The sequence below is a fragment of the Poecile atricapillus genome, chromosome Z, assembly GCF_030490865.1.
Source record: "Poecile atricapillus isolate bPoeAtr1 chromosome Z, bPoeAtr1.hap1, whole genome shotgun sequence".
Classification (NCBI taxonomy): Eukaryota; Metazoa; Chordata; class Aves; order Passeriformes; family Paridae; genus Poecile; species Poecile atricapillus.
Window position 1 is genome coordinate 137,157,303 of NC_081289.1, and position 26,751 is coordinate 137,184,053.

Consider the following 26,751-nt stretch of genomic DNA (forward strand, 5'->3'; position numbering starts at 1 on the left):
CATTGTCCAAACACTTCTTGTACTCTGTCAGGCTTGGTGCTGTGATTACTTCCCTGGGGAGCAGTTCCAGTGCCCATCAACCCCTCTTGGTGAAAAACCTTTTCAGCCTAAATCTCTCCTGACACAGCTTCACGCTTGCCATAGGATCAGGAATACTATACCCTTTGACCCTGCCTGGGAAACTACCCACTGGAGACTGGGCAGCAAATGCTCTGAAAGAACTCTCATTTGTGATTGTTTTCCTTTGCAATTCCCATGTCTGTGTCTCTATGGTCAGGTAGGTTTTCCTTCCCACATTCTTGTGTCCTCTCCTTATTCTCACAGATGAAACCACCAGGTACCCCTATCTCCTTCCTCTTCCCTAAAAGGATTTCTGCTGTTACCAGCCTGGGGGAATGGAGGAATTCTTTGGAATCCTTTCTAAAGAAGGAAGGCAGGAAGGAATTACAGACATGGATGCCCCATCCTTAGCAATGTTCAAGGCCAGACTGAAGCAGCCTGGTCTAGTGGAAGGTGTCCCAGTTCATGGCAGGGAGCTTGGAATGAGATGAGCTTTAAGATCCCTTCCAACCTAAACCTTTCTATGACAGATTCTGTGAAAGAAGGGAGATGTAAGAAAATGTTTCTGCCATAGTTTGACTCTCCAAGGAAAAAGGCCAAAGGTGCAATTATGAACAGTTCCCAACAGATGGCTCCCGAAATACAGAGGGAATGCCAGTACTGAGTGCTTGTATCAGATTTGTCTCACAAATGGAGATTCTGTTGTACCAATGGATCCATGGGCTGAGGCCAGTTGTGTGAGGCTCAGCCAGGCCAGGTGCTGGGTCCTGCCCTTGGGTCACAAGAGCTCCCTGCAGCTCCAGGCTGGGACAGAGTGGCTGGAAAGCTGCCCAGTGGGAAAGGCCCTGGGGGTGCTGGTCAACAGTGGCTGAACATGAGCCAGTGTGTGCCCAGGTGGCCAAGAAGGCCAAGGACATCCTGAATGTATCAGCAATGATGTGGCCAGCAGGACCAGAGCAGTGACCATCCCCTTGTGCTGGGCACTGATGAGGCCACACTCCAAGTGCTGGGCTCCTCACAAAAATCTGAGGAACAGTCTGGAGCACAAGTCCTGTGAGGTACCACTGAGGGAGCTGGGGGTGTTTACCCTGGAGAAAAGCAGACTCAGGGAGGACCTGATTACTCTCTACAGTGACCTGAAAGGAGGATGTAGACAGCCTCTTGTTGCAGTCTGCAACCTCAGGATCTCATCCAGGGAAGCAGCAGGGTTCTGGGGACCAGCATCAAACACTAACGAGATGGGCTCCCGTTCATGAAACCATTTATTTATTCAGCATGGGAACAAAGTCAGGTCCAGAAGAGAGAGCCCCGAACAGAGGCAGAGCAGGGGTTTTTGAGGGACAGAACCGAGGGTTTACACCTTTGAGGGTGGAGTTCAGGGTCAGGGACCATTAGAAACACAACAAGGGAGAACCCCCCAGGGACTCAAACCCAATCAGAACTCCTGGGCCGCCCTTCACAAGAGGTTTGGGGTGGAACAATGTAACTCTTTGTCTCCCTGAGGCCGCTGCCACAGCCTCTTCTCCCAAATAGCAAGCAACAGGACATGAGGAAATAGCCTCAAGTTGTGCCAGTAGAGGTTTAAGTTGGATGTTAGAAAAAATTTCTTCATGGAAGGTGTTGTCAAGCATTGAAGAAGGCTGCCATGGCCATGGTGCATCCCTGTGGGTATTTAAAAGATGTGTATAATCGAATCACAGAATGTTTAGGTTGGAAAAGACCTCTAAGGTCACCAAGCCAAACAATTCACCCAGCACTGCCAAGTCCACCACTAAATCATGTTTCTCCATGTTGCTAAGCATCTTGGAAACTTTGAGGAATGGTGTAGATGTGGCAGAGACACCTTTAAGCCACTACTACAAAGACCAACTCACCCAGGCCCCATGGAGGATCAACGTCACCACAGGGGACACACACCAAGCAAGGTGCTCCTGCAAGCACATGCATGGGAATTTTGAGTGCAAACAAAACAGCTTTGTGACCAGAAACTATTACACTAATACAGCAACTGCTTATAACAAACCTGGTCCAACAGGCTCTGCTCAGATCTATTGTTACTCCATCCTCTGGGCCCATGTTGGGCAGCGGAAAGGACTGTTGAGATTTCACTGAGTGTAGCCACTCACTCATTCTTCCCTCTTTATACTCTGGGCATGGTGTTCTATGTCATGGAATGTCCCTTTGAGCAGTTTGGGTCAGCTCTCCAGGCCATGCTCCCTCCTGGTGTCTTGTGCACCTGCTCAGTGGCAGAGCAGTGCTTGGGGGAGGTAAGCACTGCTGAGCAACAGCTGAGACAGCAGTGTGTTACCAACACTGTTCTCATACTGAATCCAAATAACAGCACTGAAACAGCTACTAGGGAGAAAATGCTGAACCGACTGAAACCACCGCTCATTCCACACTATTTATGTCATGCCAGGTCCCCTGTTCCCAATACCCCACCACTGTCTTTTAATATCATTCTTTTGATGCCTTCCAGTACCTGAAGAGAGCCTTTAAGAAGGATGAGGAGAAGTTTTTGATAAGAGCATGTAGTGACAGGACAAAGAGAAATGGCTTCTAAGTGAAAGAGGCAAGGTTTAGACTGGATATCAGGAAGAAATTCTTTACTGGCAGGGTGTGAAGGTTACAGGTTGCCCTGAAAATCTGTGAATGCCCCAGCACTGGAAGTGTTCAAGGCCAGGTTTGTTGACCTTTGAGCAACCTGGTCTAGTGGAAGGTGTCCCTGCCCACTGCAGGGGGTTAGAATGAGGTGAGCTTCAAGATCCCTTCCAACCCAAACCACTCTTTGATTCTGTGATGACATTCCCCCTGTTTATGGACCACCCCTATAAAAGTCCCTTGAGGTTGTTTAGTCCATGACCTTGGACTTCATCTGTCCTAAGAGTCGTTCAGGGCAGGGAAGATGGTGCATGGTGGTGTTACATGTAGAAACCAGTTATGATGCCACCACTGCTGGGCTTGTCTGGTTTCACCAAAGCTCATCCTTCATTAATATGGCAATCAAAGGAGAGTTGCGTTCAGATCCCCAAATTTAGAGAGGCAAGGTGCCCAGTGATGGTGATGGGCATATAGTGGCCATGGAAACTATGTGCAGTGCTGTGTAGTAATTAACATCATCCAGTTTAATTTATTGACTATTCTCACCCAAAACCAAACCCTCTTGAGCCACACACTGAACTCAAAAGATGGGCACAAGGCCCATGGGTTTCACTCTCATCTCCTGTCCCTGTGCACTGCTCCTGGTGGGAGCACTGTGCAAACATTGCCCGGCATCAGCAGGACTTCCCATGGGTGCCAGTAATGCCTCTGACTCTCACCCTGCCCCAGGGTCCTTCTGAGAAGAGATGGGCACTGCTCTCTCCAGCCTCCCCCTGCAGCTCTTCACTGACCATTCCACTGTCCATATTAGCCACATCCAAGAGCCCCTCATTAGCACTGCTCCCAAGGCAATGTGGTCAGTACAACTGAGGCCATGCATGAGAGGAGCAGTCATTCTGTAACCAACCAGGTCATCTATTCATTCCCTTCCTCTTCCTCAAGCCCAAAGGTGCTGTGCACCAAGTACCAGAAGAAATACATTTTTTCTTCCTCTCCCTGCCAGCCCCAAGGGTGCCTAGCCAGGGTAGTGATGGCAATGACCCTCCCATCAAAAAACACCACAAGAAAGTGTATTTTTCAAAATATTTCTTTATTTCTCTCAATACTGACATTACAAAAAAAAAAAAAAAAAAAAAAAGAAAAAAGGAAAAAAAAAAAAGAAAATTACAAAAAACCCCACTATAAAACATTCAGGTCTCGTTGAAACCGAGAAAAACAAATCAGCTTGCATCTGCGTGCTGGCCTGTCTTCTCGCTCATGGTGTCCACCACATTTCTCCACACTGAACTCCACAGGGACCAGTGGAGGGAACAGTGGCCTCCCCTCGCTGGCCAAAGCGGGTGATTGATTCAGCAGCGCCTCACAGGTCTCCTTGCCCCACAGGGTAACACTGTACAGCTGTGCCCCCAGCCCCACAGACACCCCACACACAGCCCCCCCACCCCAAGGGACCCCCTGCTTCAAGTCAGTACATTTTTTTTTTAAGGAATTTAAAAAAAAAAAAAGATTCCTGGGGCAGGGGGGACTATTTTGGCAGGGGTTTTCTTGGCAGTGCTGTGGTGAAAGAGGAGCTGTACACAGCCAGGTCGAATGCGCCTCCCGCTCCATTGCAGCCCTTTCCTGGGAAAAAAAATGGCATGAGGCAGAGTGGGCTGAGAAAGGTAAGAAATATAAAAATTCTCCTGATGGAAATCCAAAGATTTTAAAAAAATACAGTATTTGAAAACAGAGCCACTAAACAGACTGCCTCATGCACCTCCCAGCTCCGCCCTGATGTCCAGAAACACCTCCTGAATTAATTGTCCCTGTAGAAAAATATATACACACGCCTCTCTCTTCTTATTAGAATCCCTAATTTGACCTGAAACACTAGTGAAACCCACAGCTCTGCTCACGCTTGGCTCTGCTTTTGCACCCAGATTAGTGCTACACGCACACACAACCCCACTCCGGGGTTTGCTGTTCGTGTGGCTGAATCATCCCCCTTTCAAAAAAAGCCTGGGTGCGTCAGGCCAGTATCCCCAATACAGGCAGAGAAAAACCCTTACGAAGTTTATCTAATGAGCTCTATATATATATGTATTTAAAAAATAAAAGCAGCAATGCAAACTCAACACATCTGAAAAAAGAAAGCTCCACCCTGGGCTTTCCCCCCTCCTCCTGCTGGCTGGGGCCCTGTGCGCGCAGCAGGTGCAGGCAAGTGCTGCCCACGGGCACTGGGGACATCCCTGGGCAGGGGCAGGAGGCTGGATGGACCATCCCCATGTGCTCCGTTGTTTGGCACAGCCGAGGCTTGGTGTAGGCTTGGCACAGGAGAGTGGACCACGGTTGGACTTGGTACCGTGGCCCCAGGTGAGAAATTGTCCAGCTACTGGGGGGGCCACCGCAGGCAGGAGTGATCGGCACCACGGTACAGCCGGGACCCCAAACAGCAGCAAGTATCAAAGAGGGGAAGAGAAAAACCAGCAGCGGGGATGCCAGATCCTGTGGAGTCCTATTTACACAGCGCTGGACCCCGACAAGTCCAGCTTCTTGTGGGAAGAGTGGCCTGAAAAGCAGGTGACATAAAAAACCCACAACACGACGCACCTCCCTGGGCAAAGGGCCCATGGCTCTCGCTCCTGCGAGGCAAAAAAAAGTGGACGTCTGGGGAGAAAGAAAAGGTTTGGCAGCTGGGAGAGCTGTGGTAGACAGGAGTCTCCCCATTGGTGGAGTAAAAAACCAGCCAAGAAGGTTGGATGGGAGTGGGTCGGATGGGTTTTTTGGGGGAGAAGTAGTGTGAGGGGTGGGTTGTTTTTTGTTTTTTTTGCATTTAAAAGTGCTGTGGCACCTTGGCTCTGTGCAGGCCAGGTGCTGTGGCACATGCATTTGGAGTATTGCTGCTTTGGAGGAGAGTCCCTGGGCTCTAGGAGCATGGGAGGTGCTGCTTGAGGATCTGTCTTGTCTGGGGAGCTATTCTGTCCGGGAAGCGGATTTTGAACTCCACGATCAAGTCTCCTCGCTGGCTGGGGGCCTTGGGGAAGGGCAGCCCCTCCCCACGTAGTCTCTTCACTGTCCCTGGCTTGATGATGTCGTTGCAGGGAAGCGGGATCACCCGTCCATCAATGGTGGGAATGTTCACGGTGCAGCCGCACAAGGCCTGAGGGAGCAAGAGGGAACAGGCCATCAGATGGGATTGATGCCCCAAAGTATCCCGACAGCCACACCCTGTCCCCCCACTGGCTGCTCCCCTGACTGAACCGCCCAGCTCCCTCTGGATGCTGCCCAAGAGCATTGGGTGATGCTCACCACGCAAGCACAGTTCTCTGCTGGCACCAGCCTGGTCCAACCATCATGAACTGGGCTGCAGGAGGTGTGCAGGAGAGAAGCACCTCAGGAGAGGGGTGCCCCAGCTCTCATGGGGGGGAAGGACTCCCCTCCCCACCTCCTGGGCTGCCCAGAAGGCACCACCAGCAAGCACCCAGACACCCACAGCAACAGCACAGGCTAAATTTAGCCCCTTTCCAGTCTCATCGCCCAGCCTCAGGCAGCCGAAAATCCAGCTGAGATCATGGGATGTTGCCACAGCCCATCAGCTGTCACCCTCCAGAGCACGGCAGCTCTGGCCGGTGCTGGGGTTATCTATAGCACAGCCCATGTCCCATGTCCCATCCCCGTCACCGACAGCCCCCACAAGACTGCACCAACATGGGACAACGGTGTGGCTGCGGCATTGAGCTTCCCCGGGAGCTGGGGTGCTGCAGGGGCTGGTTCCCATCTCCCATCCCATTGCACAGCCAGGAGCCGGGGTGGGGGTGCCACCCTGCTGTACCCCAGCCCCCGGCAGCAGCCGCACACCGGCCTGCATTGGCGAGCCACGTGACGCGGGAATGCAGCATGAAAATCCTTGTGTCCTTAAATAACTCAGACAGCTCTGTCGTACATGTGGGCAGGATCGTCTCCAGGCTTTCAGCAAGGGCTGAGAGAGAGGACTGCGGAACGATGCTTCTGGAAGGGGGTGGGGGCTGGGGGACTGCTGAGCTATAGCCTCAAGCTTCCATGTGGGGGCTGGCACAGGTTTGCCCCTCTGAACTGGGTCCTGGGGGCCCCAGCCCCCCCAAGACACCCTGCAAGGGGGGTGGAGAAAGATGCAATTGCTGTTTCTGGGGTAGGTTTTCTCCCCAGGAAAAGCCTCCAAAGGCAGAGCAGCAACAGGCACAGGAGAAACATCTCCTGCTGGCTGCTGGCTCTGAGATGATGGATGGGGCTTCTACAGTGGAATCAAGGCTTTGAACCAGAGGGTTTACAGTGGGATCTGTGCCAGCGCTGGTTTGGGATCTCTTGAGTGGAGAATAGGGGAGAAGGTCCTGTCTCCTTTGCCTGGCTTATCTGCACTGGCCTCCTCCTGGAGAGGGCGTACTCCAGGGACGAAGTCTTCAGTCTACAGGAGGATGCTTTGTGTGAGCACCAGGTGCTTGGCTGATCTCCAGCAGGCTGGGAGGAAAACAGGACAATCTCCCCACATCAAGGAGTTCATGCTGTGCATTCAGGCAAGGATGCCAAAGCCCTCCTGCTTGCTGGTGCCCAGTGCACTGTGCCATGGCTGCATGTGCCCACGTATGCCAAGAAAGGACACCTCCAGCCACAAAACAGAAAGGAGAACAAGAACTCCCTGCGGGAACACGTGGATGGGGAAAGCAGGCAGAGATGTGAGCAGAAGCGGGCGGTAACAGCGAAGGCAGACAGGATCTTAATGTTTCCTTCCCAGAGCCAAGACGCAAGAATCCAAGGCGATCGCTCCTCCGCCGTATGTCCCTGTTTTTCATTCTTCTTGCTCAACTTTGCTGGCATTTGGGAAAACGGTTGCTGAAGTAACACCAGTAACCGCAGGAGCTACCCCGCATCCTAGAAAGAAGCTTGGTTTATCCCTGGGGATGAAATCACCCTGGGTTTGAGTGCTCTGCTGTGCGAGCAGAGCTTTATCTAGGTCACCAGTGGGTCCTCCTCCGCTCGCAGCAAAGCCGCCGGGGAGGGCGTCACCATCGGCCGCGTCCCAGCCAGGATGAGCCGAGGCGTGGATGCTTCGAGGAAGGTGACGCCAGGTAAAGGATGCAAAGCGGGATGATGCTGAGGGCAGGCATTAGGCAGCAGCCAGGAGGGCACGACGCCCTGCTGGCAGCGCTGCCTCCCGGCAGAGGCGGCTGCTGGTGGAGCTGTGAGTCTCCTCCCTCCTGCAGCTCCCTGCTGTGGCACACGCCTCTGATTTTAGGAAGGAAGAGAACGAATCCCTGGAAAAGCACTCCTACATATGTGATTCTGCAGCAGACAGGTGGCAAAAAGCCTGCACTGCCCTGGCCAGGCACCCAGCAGGGCTGGGACTCAAGGGCTGGGAGGGTCCTCCAGCACCCATCACCTGCCAGCTTTCCTGATTGCACTGTGTTCTCCCATGGCTGTGGCAGAGACTAAAATTCAGGCTAGAAAAGGCAGCCTTGCAAGGCAGAAGGTGCAAGGAGAAACCCAAGGCTACAGCCAGAGGCTGAGGACATGGAGAAGTTGTGCTCTGTCACATACTAAGGTGGTAGCATACAGAACTGGAGAGCTCCCAGCATCTGCTCATGCTCCAGAGCACTTAGGAACTTCTTTTCTTGGAAGACAAATGCAGCAGAGTATCACACTGCCCTGGCAAGCAGCACGCTGGGGATGACAGCCAGACCAGTATCCCCATGAGGATGCCCAGTATGTTGGGTTTGTGCTGGGGGAGATCAGAGACCAGATATTCCATCTGAAAGAGATGAGGGATTTGCCTGCACCATCAATTTTCCACTTTGTGTCTGCATTGTGCAAGCCCACTGGCAGCATGGAAGCCTCGCTCACAGAGCTCACAGGTGTCCAACACTTCTGGTGCAACAGCATGTGGAGCTGGAGACTGTTTCTCCAGTTGCTGTGCAAAAGTCAGCTCCAGGCAAGAATCCCTCAAGCCTGAGCAGTGCACAAACCTGGGCTAACATGGTCTGGGCATCAGCACAGCCAGGTCAGGGTTAACTTTACAGATAAGAGGAATGAACAGAAGGAAATAGCTGAGATATGGCATGCACAGCTCCATAAATAAGGCAGTCTCTCCTGAGTATTTCTGGATCAGCTAGGAGAACCAGCTACTGCAGGAGTAAACCTCTGTACCCTGCACTGTGAGGGAAACTCCACTCCTGAGTCTGCAAGTTAAGTGGAGCTGAGTTTCCTTCAGGAGTGCCCTGCTCTGCCTGGCCCGCATGCTTTTTGTCCCCAGTACACCCCGTCACAGCCCGAGCTGGGATGCAGAGCCATCACAGAGCTCTCCTGACTTCCTGGCACATTTCACAAGATCACGTTTTCCTACCTCAGGTCTTGCCCATTGAGCTTATTTCTATTAAGTGCATTTGAGAATATAAATCTGCCTTCAGGAAGGAAAAAAAAAAAAATCAGCTCATTAAGAAGACAGACAGCGTCTACCGTCTGAAAGGAACAGCAAATGGCAGCTGCCAAAAATGTCAATGTTAAATGCAGCTGCCAGCTGGGATTTATTAAAAGGTAGTTTTACAGCAGCAGTGGCGAACAGCACATCTTGTACTGAGATAATCTCCTTCCTCTCCCACCTTTGTGCAGACTGCTGGATGATCTGATGCATCCATTTAGCCCTGCCACGACCTCCAGGACTGGCAGCCTGGAATTGCTGAGTTTTACTCATTGCCTGGGTATTTAATTTGTTTGGTTGCTTATCTAGGAAAGCCAGAAGTAATGAAAACAGCTATAGCACTGCTCAGTGAGAGCAAGGGATCACTTTTCTCCATGTGATCCTGTTCTCTGCCCATGGGAAGAGGCACCTGGTGCAACTCCATGCAGTAACTAAGCCACAGCGGGCTCAGTTACAAGAAAAACAGGAATCAGACTGATGCCACCCAACCTGGGTTTCCTTTGCTCCCACAAAGGATGTGGCCTTCACTCCACATGTGAATACCCTATGCTAAAATAGGAAAACAAAACATATGGAGAAGGGAGAAAATGGATAAATACCACCTGAATTGTCTCAAGAAGTGAGACGTGTTCAGCAGAGACCGCAGTGTCAGTGTCCCACACCTGGCATGGAAGTCAAGCACCTCCGAAGTCTAGGCCAAGCTGGCTTCTGCAGCCCCTTTCTTGTGACCTACCTGGTCTTTCTTATCTAGAGCAGGAGAAGGACTGACTCCTATATTGGCCCCAAATGCCAGGAACCAGTGTCACCTCACATCCCATGGGATTTACCACCCGTACCCACCTCTTTAAGACTGATGTTTGCCGTGTAGATCACGTTTGTCCCATCCCTCTTGAAGTGCGAGTGAGGCTTGTCCTTGAGGATGAAGACAATGTCTGCAGGGATGTTGTCTGGAGTGGCATCCCCTTCTTTGGGGAATGTGATTTTGGTTCCCTCCTTCCAACCCCGTTTGATGACAATGTTTAGGATCTTGTCCTCAGTCCGCATGGTCCGGCCATCAGCGTTGAGCCTTCTGCGAGTGATCTTCATCCTCTTGGTGGATCCGTGGTAGATCTCTTCCAGGGACACCTTGAGCTCATGGATGACAGGTGGGTCTTGGACCTTCCTCCGTGTGTGCAGGGACTCCTGGTGCCGTCGGTGAACCCCATTAATGCCATTGAAGCCAAACCGGCCGAAGGCACTGAAAGGGTCATCGTCATCATCCATATCCATGTCTTCCTGGTCAAAGCCATTGAACATCCGGGAGCGGCTGCTGGCGAAGAAGATGTCGAAAGGGTTGGAGCCTCCAAAGAAGGAAGCAAAGGTGGCATGGGGATCTCCATGGAAAGTGTAGTGGAAGGTGTTCCCTGAGCCACCTGAAGAGCCACCTCCAGTTTTGAGACCTGGAAGAGAAGGGGGAAGAGGAGACATGAATACTCCCTATGGGGGAATGCTCTGCAAAGACTGCACTGCCCAGGTGGGAGAATGCCACCTCCAGGCAGTCCTTCCACCCTCTCCTGAGTGTGCAGATCACCCCTCCAGCCCAAACACCATGAAGGTACCATCTCTACCCATGACACACAATCCTACCCCTACACCCTGCAAGCTCAGAATCCATTCAGGTTTTGCTCCCTCTATCCTTACTGAAGCACATTTTTGATTCTCCCCTCCCAATTCACCTAATTTTAATTTAAAACATACCCTGATCAGCCCATCTCCATTTTCCCTATGAACAGGCTCCTTCCTGTCCCAATAGCCTTGTCTCTGAGACTGGATATTAGGAAAAATTTCTTCACAGAAATGTTGGTCAGGCATTGGAACAGGCTGCCTAGGGAAGTGATAGAGTCACCATTCTTGGAAGTGTTCAAAAGGCACAAGAAATGGCACTTAGAGACACGGGTTAGTGATGAACATGGCAGTGCTTCATCTTAGTGATCTTCTCCACCCTCAGTGATTCTATGGGCAGGTAGAGGTGAGAGGTTGGCATGCAGCTACCTGCACATTGGCTGTATAAAATGCCAGGTAAGCTCCAGGTTTGGATCATTTGGAAACCTCTCCCATGGGAAACTCCTCTACCAGGTCCCAGGCTGAGCCTGACGTCACTGCAACTCATCCCAAGTCCCAAGGAGTCAAGGCACATGACAAGTGCCCCCCAAAGAGGTCACACATACTCTGCAAGGCTATTTTTGACCAGGAGGGCTGGGAAGGGTTAAGCCAAGCCTAGCTCAGGGACTATTTTCAGGGCACACCAGTGACAGTTAAGGACTATTTCTGACAGGCTGTCCTTTGTCCCAGCCCCCCACACCCCTTCCACAGCAGGACAAGTTTGGGGGGTCTCTTCTGTGCGTTGAAGTCAGTATTCTGGGTGAGTTGAAAGGGCTTTCCTGCTTCACCTTGCCTACACAGCATGTGGGACCCTGAAGCTTCTCAAAATGCTGATCTTCATTGCCCAAAAAAAATGGGAAACAAAAGAAGGGAAGGTCACGGAACATGAGAGGTTCAACACTGATGGGACATGGGGGAAGATGGTCTTTAACTAGATGGGGCAGCAAGGGAGCTCTTATCCTCTTCTTTAACTCACTCTTATTTTAGATGCCTGCAGGCGACAGGGATTTTGCCAAATCCCCAGTGAGCCCCAGTACAGCCAGGAGGTTTCACCTTTAATCCCATGACGCCAGCCTGAGCAGGGTCCAATTTCATTGAGGCCTCCTGGGAAAAGCTGGTTTCCCACTTGAGAGAGTCTCTTCTCATTTTACAGGGCAGCAAATCACTGTGCCCGGTGCATCCATTACAGCCCTGACATAACTAAAGGGTCAACAATTAACCCACTGCTGCTTAATCCTGCCGGAGGCTTGTGAGGGGATGCACCTGCCCAAGAGAGGAGCTGCCTCTTTCACCCAGCAGCCTGCTCCTGCCAGACCTCCTGCTCTTTTAAGCACCCAAGTTCTGGGCTGATTAATGCAGATGCTATTCGGCACTCTCCTCGAATGGGGTTGCACTCTTCCATCATCGACTAATAAGGCTGCCTGCGTTGGAGTGGCTCTCCTCCTCCTCCTCCTCCATGCCAACCACCAGACAACAGCAGCCGCTTGGTTTCAAAACAAGGGCCTATTACTTAAATTGGGAAAAGCTTTGAATCCCGTAGGTCAGCCTGTACCAGGGAGGACAGTGGGACCAGTGCCCAACTGCAGGGGAAATGTGGGCAGAAGCAGTACATCTCTGCTGCGTTATTTAGGTCATTTAAAGAGTTGCTAATGGATTACCCCAGGTACAACCCAGGAAATGAACTCCTTCCAGTCCTCAGCTGGCACCCACAGTTTTGGGGCAGCGGGCAGGGGGAGCCCAGCCACCCCAGGAAGCAAGGTGACAAATTGCTGGAAAAGTGAAGCAACCTGGGGAGGAACAGGATGGGAGGTAATTTCTGAGACCCCTGGAGCCTTCACTTTCTCTGATTCTTTGGCAACCAGTCCCATTTCAGGAGTCGGCATGAAACAATGAAACACCTCTGTGTGAAAACCCTCCCTCACCTCTAAAACTGATTTGGACCCCACATCCGTGCCTCTCAGTGGGCAGTGCTTATCCCCTTACCTTCCTCCCCATACTGGTCATACACGGCTCGTTTCTTGGGGTCACTCAGGACATCATAAGCCTCCGCAATCTCCTTGAACTTCTCCTCAGCATTGGGGTCTTTATTCTTATCGGGGTGATATTTCAGGGCCATTTTCCGATATGCTTTCTTGATTTCATCTTCATTGGCGCCACTCTGGATGCCCAAAATCTTGTAATAGTCCTTCCCCATGACGGCGACGCTGCCGGGAGCCGAGTACTTATTCCTGAAAAGAGAAAGACAGCTCTTCGTAAGGTGAATAACACACAGGGGCAGTCGGGGATGGGACTGGCACACACTTATCGCGGAGCCGATGCTCCCTGTGTCCCACAGGCCAGCAGCACCAGAGCCGGCTGAAGTCCACGCTTCCCAACAGAGGTCAGAGCCCCGGTGTCAGAATGTATCCCAGCTCTGTTTTTATCCCGCTGAGCCCTACGGCTGGGATGGACAGACTCATCTCTGAGGCTAAGAGGGAGAGAGAGCTCAAGTCAGGGCACGGAGCTATTATAGGGGCCACGCCACTGCTAACGTCAGGCCAGGACCACATCCCCCCCTGGCTGAGTCAGGAGGGCTGAGCTATGTCCAAATGTAGCTGCCGGCCTGTGTCCACCCCCCTGCCTGGTTCTCTCCCAGCTGGGGACCTGAGACCCAAGTCAGGGTGATGACAGCAGGTTTTGGAGGCTGAAAGCAGTGGCAGGGACCATGCTGTGCCTTCACCTTAAAGGAACTTCAAACATTTTGTTCCTGAAAGCAATTGGCATTCAGCTGGAGATAAGCGCCTCCGGCTGTCAGAGCCATAATTTGTATTTAGCGGAGAGAGAACAGAGCCGTTAGACAGAAACATCTTGTGATGGTGGGAGGGCTTTTTTCTTTTTCTGTTTTTAAAAAAAACCCAACACTTTCTAGCCTGACTTGCACTCCCTGAGAGCCTCCAACTGGATCTTGCAGTAAGCCAGGAACTCAGGGCTCACTCGCTCCATCGTGCGGGGGCTGAGGCCGTGCCCATGCCTATACTAAGGCATGGAAAACCCAGTGGCTGTAATTCATCCCCCAGTCACTGCTGGAGTTGCAGCCACCCAGGAAGCAGCCAGGGGAGATGGCAGGGCTGCTCCACCAGGCAAAAGCTAACAAGTCCCATACATATGGGTGTTTCCTACTGCTGCTCAACTTTTGGTTATCTGTCAGCAAACTCTTGACACCCCGACCTTTAGGGTCTGACCTAGTCCCTTTCACAGTCAGTGCTGATTCTGCTTCACCCAGGTGCTGCCCTAGAAGACCTGCACCCCACTGCTCACATCCTGCTCCCAGCTACAATCCACATTTCACCCCACCCTTGCTCCAAACACACCTGAGCTGCCTCAGCCCACTGTGCCTCTCCAGCAAATGGATTTTGGCACAGGGTATGAGCCTTGACCCTTTTCTTCCCCATCATACAAGCTACCAGACGGTTCTCCCCATCCTTATTCTATCCATGAGCTCCCACTGGATGTCACAAAGGAACCCCGCAACCAACACATCTCAATCAAGGGTGGCTATGCTCCCCCAGGATCCATGCCTGCGTGTTACTCTAAGCATTTAGCAGTGACACCAAGCATACAACACTTGCCTTGGGCAGTGATCACCTACAAGAGCTTGGAAATTGATCCCACATTTGGCCACCTCCATCCAAACCACCAACTTCTGCTCTTTTTCCTCCAGCCATGGAGGAGAAGCTTTACTGTAGATGGGGAGGGGGGCTAAGGCACACCTGAATGACACAGTGAGGGGAGATGGGGGCATCTGCAAACACTGTACAGCAGCTCAGGCAGCATGGCAAAGGTGGGAGGAGGTCCCTGGGGACATAAAGAGCATCTGACAGCGTCTCCTGTGGCAGGTCCCGGATGCCAGCACATTTCTATACCAGCTCCTGCGTGCAGAGATGCCAGCAGCGCCAAGCCCACGCAGGTTCTGGGGATGCTCTGCCCCCAGCCCACACCCACCTCCCCATTTACCCTCCCTAAGTGGCAGGAGGACTGCAGGAGACCCTGGGGTGAGCAACAGGCAGGAGAACCAAGAGCTATCCTGTCCATTCCCCCCAACAAGGGTCACTCCAACACCCCACTTCCCCACAGCAGCCTCCAGTGGAAGGCAGGGGCTCCCTGAGACAATGATTTGGCCCTGTCTGGATGTTGCCAACCCTCCCACAGCGAGAGCAAGCCAAGCAGTGCTAAAGACAACCCCATCACACCCTAGCTCCAGCAACACAGAGCTGACCAACCTTCAACTATTGCTGCCCAGGGACCACAGTGTCTGGCTCTGCTCCCACACAGCCCAACCTGACAGCACCACTGGGCCAAAATCCCTCACCTGGCCAAAATCCCACAGCGCTTCCCATGAAAACACATACCGTCCTGGCAAAATACTGCCACCACCCACAAGAAGTCTGGTCTTGCCCACTGAGAGGTCTTTGGCCAGGGTGGGGATGCCTAATGAGAATCTCTGACCTGACTGAGGACCCCTTCATTTGGCTGGGCACAGAGAAGGGAATTCCTGTACCAAAATGCATCCCGGCGCCGCAGTTTACCGTGGCAGAGAGGACCAGGTGCTGGCAGGTGACCCGGTGGGTTAAGGCACGCTCCCGAGGTTCAGCTCACATGCACAATGGTGGTAAAACACGACTCTGTCCCCGCAGAGCCTCCCTCCTTCCCTCCCACCTCTCTGGGATCAGCTGTGCCCTGCCACCGATCCTCTCCCCCTTCTGCTCAGTCATCCTCTCCTGACTTCCCATTTAACCCCCTCGGGAGCGGTGGGGGGGTTTCAGGCAGGCAAAGGCATTCCTGCAGTGCCCTCGCAAATCAGATGCCTCCAGATAAGCCACGGCCACCCTGCCTTGGTGAAAACCACAGGCATTCCCCTGCCCTGCCGAGGCAGCCCAGCCTCCATCCTCCTCTTGCAACCACACCAAAAGAAAAAAAATAATTAAATAAAGAATAAATCTTTGTTCCGGCCCCACACATGACATCAGCCCGAGCAACCGCTGGGCGAGTGCGCCAGCTGAATAGCGATCGTTTGACATAATCCCTCCACTCGGCAGTCATCTAAGGGAACAAACCCACCCTGGCAACGGCACAAGGTTTTTTTTTGTTCCATCTCGGGGTGCAAGGTCACCGCGGGATGCCAGGGACAGGCGCTGATCGTTTAACGAGGACACAAGGTCGAGAGGCGGAAACCCACTTACCGAAACTTTACGAACACATTCATAGTCCAAGCTGTCATTTTTAAAGGCTCTAGTTTTATTTTAAACATCGCGGCTGTCCGCAGGCGGCGGCAGGTGGTGTGCGCCCGGCCGGGAGGCGCTGGAGGGCGGGAGGAGGGTGGCGGGGCAAAAGGTGCTGGCTCGTGCCGGGGATGCCGCCGCCGCCGCCAAGGGATGCTCTGCTGGCGAGTCCCCCCCTCCACCTCCTCCGGCACACCCAAAGGGCAGCTCTTCGCCAGCCCGGCAGCCGTGGTTGGCTCTGACCTCGCTCCCAGGATGGCTCCGAAAGGGCTCCTCCGGTCGACGCGGTGCCGCCGGGGAGCTGCCGTCCTTTGTGTGTTTCCCAGCCGCGCACAGAGAGACAGACCGTTCAGTGGAGTCACTCGCCGTGCCGTAATTTTCCTTTTAATTGGTTTCCTGACGCTTTCTTGTTAAACCGACAGATTAAGACACTTCTGCTTAATCCGTCAGCTCCGGCACTCCTCTTCTCCACTGCCGCAAGGCACCCAGCCGCCTGGTACCGTCACGTCCCCCACGCAGCCCCCTCCAAGGAGCGCAGGGAGCTCAGCCAGGAGCCCCCCGGTGTCCCCAGAAACGACTCTGCTGACGCCCAGGGCTGAGAACCCGCCAGGCGAATCGGGTAGGGAGAAAAGTAGGGCGGCGTTGGATATGGAAAAAAGTCACGTTAACCAATGTGCACCTCCCCAGCTTTTCCCGTTCGGATGTATGGGGGTCCCTGTGTCCCCCTCACCGGACGCCGGCACCGGTCCGCCGGCAGAAGGGATCTGAGTGCCGCACTCCTGCCCGGTGTCCGGGGCTCCCCGTGGCGGCAGGGCAGCGGGACGGGGACGGTGCGTCCCCCGAGCCCACGGCGCAAAACCTACTTCTGAGAAGTCACCTTCAGGCACGCCAAAGAAAGCTAATGCCACCGCGTCCCCTCGTCTGTCACTCGCAGGCCACGGAGAGCATCCTCTCCAGAAGCTATACACCGAAACTAGGCAGCCGTACTGGGGATATCACCAGGTAGCTCCTGCATCCCACCCGCGGCAAGCGAAACAGCCGGGCGGGCGAGAGCTCCCGTCCCGCTGTGTCCCCAGGGGCTGGAGTCCCGCCGGGCTCCAAGCCGGGTGGGTTCGGCGGGGCGCGGGTGCCAAGGCAGCGCATACCTCTCGGCGCGGCTCCAGAAGAGCAGGATGGCCGGCATGGTAGCGTATCCCGGGTTCAGTCAAGGAGCTGGTGGGGATCTTGTCGCGCCGGGGCAGGCAGAGCCACCCGTGCCCGTGCTGGATGGCAGCCGCAGGCAACCAGGCAGCAATGTCATGACTACCCGCAATGAATCATCCCCTCCCCGAGCCCCCACACGCACCGCCCGCCTCCCCCTCCCCACCGACAGCCCCACTGGGGTGCCGGCACCTGCGTGGGGACGGGGTTAACCCTCCCCTCGCTGCCTCTGCCAGCACAGCCCCCGCTGCCAGCCCCGCCGGCGGCTGCCTCCTGCGTGGGCACGGATCAGGACCCCCGCTCAGAATTTACCCAGAGAGGGTCCCATATCTCCACAGCCACGAAGTGCTGCCTCCTGCATGGGGATGGTGTCAAGAACCACTTGCCATCACCCCCGACAGGGTTCCCCACTTTCCAGATCTATCTGGTGCTGGCTCTTGGGTGGAGATGGGGTCAAGCCCCTCACAGCGTCTCCCCAAGTAGGTTCCCCTCTTTCCAGCCACACTCGGCTGCTCACAGTTGTGTGGAGATAGGGTCAAACCCCCCATGCTGCCTCCCCATGTAGTCTACCCTATTTCCAGACTCACCAGGATGCTTACAATGGCGTGGGGATGGGGTTAAATCCCCTCGCTACACAGATCGCCACCCCATGCCCCCTGCCCAGCCCCACTGTGGGGCTAAGAACTTCATGGGGTTTATCCCCCTCCCAAGCCCAGAGGCACTTTCCTTTTTAGGGGCTGTCACACACATGGGGGCTCACTCATGCACTGTGCCCCAGTGCACAGACCCACAGGGGTCCAGGAGTGACCCCTTGCCATAATCAAGCCCCACTGGGACCCACTGTCTGCCTCAAGAGAAAAGTGGGTTAACCTTTTCCTCCTGGTCGGCCCTCATAGGAGACTGTCACCTCGACTGGGGACAGGGGTTAACCCCTTCCATGCTGCTCCCTGTTACTGTCACCTGGGTGGGAGGTTACCAGTTTTCTCACCAGCCAGTTCAGCCCCACTGGGATACACAGGTACCTCCAGTGGGGTGGTGGAGGGGTGTTGACCCCTTCCAAACCACACCACATAGCTCAAACAGAGCACATTATTCCCTACAAAGTGAAACAGGAGAGAGGAATTAACCCTAACCTCACCACCCTCTCCAGCTGCACAGGGCTGTACTGCAGCCCCATGGCAGGGGGTGTTACTCTCTCTCTCTCTCCTGGCCCCACTTGGATGCGCTATCTCTGTTATGGGACAGGGGGGATTAACACCTTCCTGACACACTCTTCAGACCCACAGGGACACGTGGTCACCAGGTAGGGCAGCCCAGTTAAACCTGACCCACAGCCCCACCAAGAAACCCTGACACCCCACAGGAGCCAGAGATGCCAAATCCTTCCTCCCCCACCTTTAGCCCTACAGAGATTCCGCGTCACCCCATGGAGACAGGGCAGGGTGGCTACCCTCTGTTCCCCACCCACAAAGGGGCAAAAGGGATAAGGTCCCAGACCCACAGCAAAACCCTGACACCCCTTGGGGCAGAGAGGCCAATCCTGCCAGCCACCAGGGACACCCTGTCATTCCATAAAGCAGAGGTTTATGCCCCCACATCAGGCCAGACTGTCAGCCCACGGGTGAAAGCACCCTTCCCAGCCCCGTAGGGACATGTTGTCACCACATGGGCAGAGGGGCAAATCGCCTCCAGCCCCACAGCGATACGCTGTCACCCCTTCAGGCCGAGGGACTGTCCACCTCATCCCCATAATGACACCCTGTCACCCCTCGGGGCATAGGGACTGACCCTCCCCAGTCCCATAGTGATATTCTACCACCCCACAGTGCAGGGGGACTGACGACCCCCCAGTTTCATGGTAACAACTTGTCAATGCAGAGTGCAGAGAACTGACGCCCCGGTCCCACAGAAAGACCCTGTCACCCCTTGGGAAGGAGGGGTGACCCCACAGCGACACCTTGTTAACCCCGAGACAGGGGCATTTCCACCCCCCCTCCCCACCCCACAGTGGCACTTTGTCACCCCCCGAGGCATTGGGTAAGAGCCCCGCCGGTCCCACAGGGGCACCCGGCCACCGCCCGGGGTGGGGGGGACTGACCCCCGCCCAGCCCCACGGCAACACCTTGTCATCCCACGGCGCAGAGAGTGACGGCCCACCCCACAGTGACACCCTGTTACCCCCCAGGGCGGGGTGACATGGCCGCCCCCCAACCCCATAGCGAGCCGCTTCGCTCCATGGGGCATGGGGACTAATTCCTCCCAGCCCCACGGCAGCAACTTGTCACCCCACGGCAGCCCCACAGTGACACCCTGTCACCCCACAGGGCGGGGGGCTGACCCCCATGGCCGCGGTGACGCCCCGCGGTGGCACAGCCGGGGCCGGGGTGCGGGGGTCGGTGCGGGGGTCGGTGTGGGGGTGCGGGGGCCCCCCCGGCACTCACCGCTCCCGCTGTCCCGGGGCGCCGCGCGCTCGCTGGGCCGCCCCCGCCCCCGCCCCCCGGCCGCCACGTCAGGGGAGTCCCGCCCGCGCTCGCCACGCCCCCGTTGGCCCGAGGGGCTGTCCATCGCCCCGCCGCACCGCGCTGATTGGCTGTCCCTGAAGGGAAGGCGGGGCGAAGGCGGGCCCCCTCAGCTCACCTGCCCGCCTCTCTCCCTCTCGCCTCCCAATCGCCGCCTTCCATTGGCCAGTTCAAGCCTGCACCGCCCTTTCGGCGCTCTCTGATTGGTCGGGCGCTCGCTCGCAGCGGCGGGATCCCCGGGGGGAATCTTCTGGAAAGGCCTGACGTCACCGAGGAGCCGCGCCTCAAGCCGTTCGTGTGCGCGGCCCCCTCGCCCGCCGCCCGCGGGTCCGGGGGCTCGGGGAGCGGGGGCTGTGACCCGGAGCCGGGCGGCACAGCGGCGGTGGGTGGTTCTCAGAGCGCCGGGGGGCACACAGCACGCTGTCGGAGTCTGGGGGCTGCACAGCCGCTGCCCCATCCCCATCTCCCATAGTCTGGCTGCCCCCCAGGACCCCCGGGCAGGCAGGGCGGTCGTGGTGCAGAATCCATGAGTGGAATGGGGTTGTAAAAGACGCCTGGTGTCCGGTCAAGCCCAGCCTGTGACCGGACACCACCCTATCAAGCAGACCATGGCACTGAGTGCCAGGTCCAGTGTATTTACAATCACTTTCAGGAATGGTCGTTCCACCACCTCCCTGGGCAGCCTGTTCCGATTCTCAGTCACTCCTTCTGTGCCGAAATTCTTCCTAATGTCCATCGTAGACCTCTGGCTCAGGCTGAGGCGTTGTCCTCTTGCTCTGTCACTTGTTCCCAGGGAGGAGAGACTGACCCCCACCTGGCTACGCCCTCCTGTCAGGTCACTGTAGAGAGTGAGAATGCTCCCCCTTGAGCCTCCCCCAGGCTGAACACCCTGAGCTCCCTCAGCTGCTCCTCATCAGACTCGTGCCCCAGACCCTTCCTCGGCTCCATCGCTCTTGTGTGCTGGAGGAGGTTCAAACTCCTTGGGAACACTTGGCGGAGCTGGGAAGGCTGGATCCAGGGTGGAAACTGTGTGAAGAGAAGGTGTCTGGAAGGTGCTGGAGCAGCAGGGCCATGCTGTGGGAATGCAGGGCAGTGCAGGCATCTCAAGAGCCCTGCCTGCATAAGGTGTGCCCTGCTCCATGTGGGACTGATGGGGGCTAGAGGGACAGCAAGTCCCTGAGGAGCTAAAAAAGGACATTGCAGTGCTGGAGTGAGTCCAGAGAAGGGCAATGGAGTTGTTAAAGGGCTTGGAGCACAAATCCTATGAGAATTGGCTGATGGAGCTGGGGCTGTTTGGAGAAAAGGAGGCCCCAGGGGCACTGTAACTCACAGGCACGTTATAGCCAGATGGGGGTTGGTCTCTTCTCCCAGGCAGCCAGGGACTGGAAAATAGGACAAAGCCTCAAGTTGTCCCAGAGGAGATCTGGGTTGGATATTAGAAAGCATTTCTTCACAGAAAAGGTGATTAAACATTGGAATGGATTGCTCATTCCTCAGCAACTGCCACTCCAGGTGGTGAAGTCAACTGTCCTGGAGGTATTTAAGGAGAGATTGGATGTGGCAGCTGATCTGTGATCTGCTTTACAGAATAGTGTGTGGTCATAGGTTGGACTCGATGAACTCAAAGGTCTTTCCCAGCCTAATTGGTTCTGTGGTTCTGTGGGGCTCTCTGAGGTGTCTGACAGGGTGACGGGTGAGTGTCCACTCCCCAGGAGCAATGCCATAGCCAGATCAAACACCCAACGCAATGGAGCCAGCATCATTATGTAACAGAGGGTGGCTGAGGCTCTTTAGACGTGTGAGGCTGTGAGGGCTGACATTGTGCTGTGCTTTTTCATTGTGGAAAAGCCACTGGATTCCAAAGCCCTGGCCCAGTGGGGGGCTCAATGTTTGTGTTTAAAACAGCTTCTGCTCTGACATCAGTGCATCCCAGCTCCACAGCATCTGTGGCCAGCTAGCAGGGAAACTGGGTAGTTGAGCCACACACGCTGCCAGCACTGTCCCTCTGCAAAGCCCTGTCATGCGTCTCCTTCTGAGGTGGGGGTGTGTTTGGGCTTTTGCCTTGTGATCCTTCCAGCATCCCAGCCTGGGTTAGGCCAGTAGCAAGGTGGCTTCTGGCTGGAAGAGCTGTCTGGACCCAGTGACCAGGATTTTGTCCTGAGAAATCTGCCTGTCTTGAGAAGGAAAGTCATCTCTTGATGATGTCAAATTAGTGCAGAACACAGGGACAGCATCCTGCTTGCACACCTGTCCATAGACTGAGGGGGGAGCACCTGGTCGTGCAGGTGCTGCAGCTCGTGGGTGAAGCTGAGCGCTGGTGTGAACAGCTGAAGCTGTTGTTTGTCCTTTTGTAACCTCTGTGAGCTTCCTCGGTGATGGAGTGTTTGAACAGGGCTCTTTCAGTTCACATCTTGTCCATCCCTTGCAGTTTGATCACAGCATTGGTCTCTCTGTCCTGCCTGGGCCGGGGTCTTTAACTCTCCGGAGTCCCCTGGCAGGGTGTGAACAGCCACTTTGGCTTCTCGTTTCCCACCGTGGCCTGTCCCTGGAGCCCCTGTGAGCCGGGAGAGTCGGAGCCCTCTCCGCTCTGCCCGTGGAGCGGCTGAGTCATCGCGGTACTGAACCAGCACTTACTGCTGCCCATCTGTTTTGCTGTGTGTTGTTCGGTGGCCCCGTCCCCGTGGCGGGGACTCGTGCTGCGTGTCCCGCGCCGTGCCCATGCCCTAGCCTTGCAAATGCTCTTTGTTCCAGCTTTTCATCGCCGGGAGCACTGGAGGCCCCGGGGTGGGGGAGCTGGTGCTGGCCGTCCCCGTGCTCACAAATGATCTGCTTGGTGTGCAGCTTGCCCGCGGACAAACAAGGGCTCTGGGCCAGAGGCTAGCTGTGGCCCTGCTGGGCAGGAGCGGGGTCAGGGCGGACCACAGCCTCCCCTCCTGGGGGCAGAGGGTGTTTTAACCAAAACCGCGCCTCCTTCGCAGCCCGACTCCATTGCTGGCACATCCGCACCCTTTTAAAGACACGCCGGGAAAGTGCAGGGAGGGGTGGCAGGAATAATTAAAGGTACGAAGCCGTTACCATAGATGGAACAATTACATAAACTGGCTCTCTTCCGTCTGGGGGAAGAGATGACTGAGGGAGGCATGATGGGGAATAATAAAATCCTGTGTGGTGGGGGGAAGGAAGGTGAGAAGGGAAGGGTTGCTTGAGTTCCTGTAATTGGGCATCTTATGTCAGAAGATGCAGTGACCTTTACCACACCTGAACACATTTCCTGAAGCAGTTTGGGATTAACCTGTGGAAATGGTGGCCTTAGGTGAAGTGGAGTGGAGGAGGGAAGATGTAAGCAAATTGTCTGGAATGAAAAGGCAATTGAGCAAATTCCTGAAAAGAGAAATCCACGAGGGCTGATGAGCCCACTGATGTTGATTCTGGTGCAGGAAATCCCCAGACTGCAGGAGTGAGCAGCATGCTGTGCTCACCTGGGGCTTCAGCTCTTCCTGGTGCTTTGTACCTCACCCCCAGAGGTGACGGGGAGGTGGGGAACCACAACCCTGGCTGTTTTCCTGTTAAAACATCATTACCTAGTGTCTGAAGGTTGGAGCAGAGGAGGAGGCCACTTAGCTCTGCAGCCACCTACTCGAGTGCCATGCCACTGCAAGAAAGACCTTTCCCAGGTTGCTTCCACCTCTTTCTGGGTCTGGATCTCCCCATGGCTAAGCAGATGGGGCAGGAGCAAGGCACTGTCTCCTTGCTGCACGGGTCCCTTGTCCTGCTCAGACTCCCCTGCTGCTCAGCGCAGCACAGGGTAGTCTCCAATATCTGTGGCTGGGTGAGCTGGGGAGATGCATCTGAGGACATTGGGCTTGGCAGCAGCAGGGTTTGTGCTCTGTTCTCCTCGGCAAGAGCAGCACCTACGCATTTGGTGCTGTCTCTCCTTCTTGCCTGTTCTCATCCTCAGAGATGTCGCCCGCCTTTTCCAGCACCCTGAGCTGCAGCAGGAGGAAAAGGCTGCAAGGAAAAAAATCCATGCTCAGTATTTTTAAATTTATTTATTTATTTATTTTGGTGGGACTAGTGCTCCATTCCCTGCCTGCTGCTGTCCTGGCTGAGGTCTGAGCTTGATGCATCTCTCAGGAGATGGTGGTGGGTCATCTTCTAGGACAGGCTGGGCTCTTACATTCTACAGAAGATACTGTCTGTGCAGGGGAGCTCAGTCCAGGAGACCTGGGAACTAGCATCCTTGGGGTTCATCCAACACCTGCCCTGTCCTCTGAGAAAACCACCAGCTCTCACTAGCTCCCCATCACCCTGGCTGTGTTGGTAGCCTCAGTGTGTGGTGGGCTTGTATCTGCCTGGCCCTGAGCATGGGGTTAACCAGATAGGAATGGTCCCCAGCAGTCTTGTGCCACAAGCAGGATCAGCCACAAGGTCAGCTGTGCTGCTTGGAGCTTTATCCAGGCTGACATTGCAAACCACCAAGGACAGTCATTGCAGCACTAGAAGAGCTTGTTCCAGCAGCATCTTCCATGTCCTTGTGCTGCTGTGTGTCAGAGCCTGACCGGCCTCCCAGGGCATGCAGGAGGAAGGGGGTGGAAGCTACTCTCAGCCATAATGATGGTGTTTGGTTTGTCATCCCCGGCTGGGGCTGAGGATGAGGATAGTGGCTGCTGTCTCCCCCCTGCCAGCGCCGCCGGTGGCAGCCGAGCCGGCCGCTCCGCTCGGCACTCCGCACCTGCGGGGGTGGCATAATGAGCCATGTCCTTGTCTCAACCTGCCGCTTCCTCTCCCGGCAGCGTCTGTGCTGCCAGCTGGGTTATTTTTTCTTTTTAATATTTTTTTTTTTCTTCTTCTTTTTTTCTCCTTTCTTTTTTTCCTTCCTGCCGCTATTCTTGAGTGGTTCCCAGCCGGTGGTTGGCAGGCAGCCCTTGCTGGAGACCATCTCCTGGGTTGACCTTTGCCAACCCCCTCAGATGAGCACAGCAGGGTTCTCCTTTCACCCACGTCAGGTGTGCGGGTGAGATGTGAGCGGCTCTGAGTGGCAGTGAGTGGGAGGACTCGGTCTTCTCCAGTCCCTTGCTGTCCTCACCTGTGCTCATGCTCTGCTGGAGGGGCCAAGTCCTGAAGGCAAGAGTGAGTGGGAGGAAAGGGCATGGGGGATGCTGCAGTGCTTTTTCGGTGATAGATCCTGGGGAAAAGAAAGGTTCCCCAAGGCAGCTCCTGCCTTTGGACAACTTGGCTTGTCCTGACCTAGCCTTCTCTCTCTCTCGCTGAACCACCAACTCACAGGTCTAAACAGGGCATGCAGATTTCGCGGGCAGGGAAAGCCCCTCCTGGAGCCATCTCTGCCAGCCCTGTATCCAAGCAGCTGAAAAAGGAAAGGCAGTGTCCCCACCCCAGTTTGGTATCCTGGAATGGGGCAATTTGTCCCAAGTTGCTGTGCGAATCAGCAGCAGGCATGGGACGAGAAGTCTTGTCTCTGGTTGTTATGCTGCCCAGCAAAGCAGGATGGTAATAAATGAGAGCCAGCAGAGCCCCCACAACCTCTGTCATCCTCCTTGCCACTCACCTCTGACTTCCACATCTCCCTGGAAGGAAGGCCAGCTGTGCCAGGGAACCCAAACAACATCAGCCACCCCTGGGGACCCATCTGCATGCAGAGGACGCATGCTGAAGTTTGGGTTGGCTCTGTTTCAGCTTCTAGCCTTTGCCCTGCTTTCGTCAGCAAAATTGTCCTACAGCACTTGGTTCATCCTGGGCATGTCTCTCACAAGTTACGTTTTGGCCAAGCTATTTACTTAGTTTCTCCTGGGAATCTCTCTCTCTCTCTCTCTCTCTCTCTCTCTCTCTCTCTCTCTCTCTCTCTCTCTCTCTCTCTCTCTCTCTCTCTCTCTCTCTCTCTCTCTGTCTCCCTCCAAGTTACATTTTGACCACGTTGTTTCTGCTCTGTGTTTGGGTGTCAACCACACTGAGCTGTTCAAGTCCCTCCAGCCACCCCAGAATTTAGGAAAATTTTGGCCCTGAAACATCCTTTCCAGGACATGGGTGTCCCCAGGTGTTCCCAGCAGGGATGCTGTCCCTGAAAGTCACAGCTGGAGGTGGGTAGTGTACAGGTTGGATACAAACTCTGCTGCATCTACTGGAAGTGTGTCCATCTGATACCTTTCCATTGCAGATCTGCCTGGCATCTAATTCTTGATATGCCAAATGGGCTGTGAGGAATTCATCAGGACAGCAAGTGGTGCCTAGCTGACTGCTGTAGGAAGCTTCATACCTCTATGGGGCTATCAAATGTGTGACCTCTAGAATAAAAATAAAAACATCACAGGGATTGTCTGCAAGGAGAGCTTCCTGAAAGAACAGGCTAGCTTACCTTTATTTTGATCTTGGCTCTTCTCTTGCCCACCAAACCTCCTTCCTTGTGTCTGCCCTGGCCCCATGGTAGGTGGTGCTCAGAGGGATGCAGATGGTATTTTTCTGAGGGCAAAAGATTCTGCTGGTGCTGCAGTGGTAGTGATCTAGCTCCCTGTCTACCCATAGCCCGTAACTACAATCTCTGATTTTGCTGCTTCCTTAGTATCCCATCTTCTTATGGACAGTGGGCAGATAAAGCTCTAACCCTGTGCAGAGGAGAAAGGACAGGATTAAGATTCCCAAGCACTCCCTCAAGGGTGCTAGAGGATGCTGAGGTGGCCCTGTCTTGTCTTCAAAAGTAAAAGCAGACATGTGGAGCTCCCTGACTCTGGGAGCTTCACCTGTCTTGACTCAGTCTTGTGAAGTTTTGTGCCTCTCAGCCCTTGGACTTGCTGTACGGCATTGTGCTGGTATTGTGATGGCTCTGCAGATCTCCAGGTCACTGTCTGCTCCTGGCAAGGAACAGTCTTGCCTGGAGCTTTGCATCAGGAGCCCAAGACACCAGCCAGTCTTGATGCTGAAATGGGAGGGGATGCAGTAGTGAGTGAGCTGAGGATGCTAGCATGGCCTGACTGGAGGCTGTAGCAAGGAGGGTTTTCCTCTCTGCCTGTTTCTTGCTTGGAGGCAGAGGATG

General features: G+C 54.8%; 1 protein-coding gene across 3 annotated transcripts; it reads right to left on the bottom strand.

Annotated features, from left to right (window-relative positions):
- Positions 1 to 3,732: 3,732 nt before the first annotated feature.
- Positions 3,733 to 19,686, bottom strand: DNAJB5 (DnaJ heat shock protein family (Hsp40) member B5). 3 transcript variants are annotated; one of them, XM_058826179.1, is made up of 4 exons: positions 19,629 to 19,686; positions 12,713 to 12,957; positions 9,929 to 10,527; positions 3,733 to 5,800 (listed from the first exon to the last, which is right to left on the bottom strand). In XM_058826179.1, the coding sequence occupies exons 2-4, from the start codon at positions 12,921 to 12,923 to the stop codon at positions 5,567 to 5,569; spliced, it is 1,044 nt and encodes a 347-aa protein (XP_058682162.1). In that variant the 5' UTR covers positions 12,924 to 12,957; positions 19,629 to 19,686; the 3' UTR covers positions 3,733 to 5,566. The 3 variants fall into 3 exon arrangements, with proteins under 3 accessions (XP_058682162.1, XP_058682163.1, XP_058682161.1); XM_058826180.1 differs by lacking the exon at positions 19,629 to 19,686 and adding an exon at positions 15,295 to 15,418; XM_058826178.1 differs by lacking the exon at positions 19,629 to 19,686 and adding an exon at positions 13,031 to 13,196.
- Between the last annotated feature and the right edge of the window lie 7,065 nt (positions 19,687 to 26,751).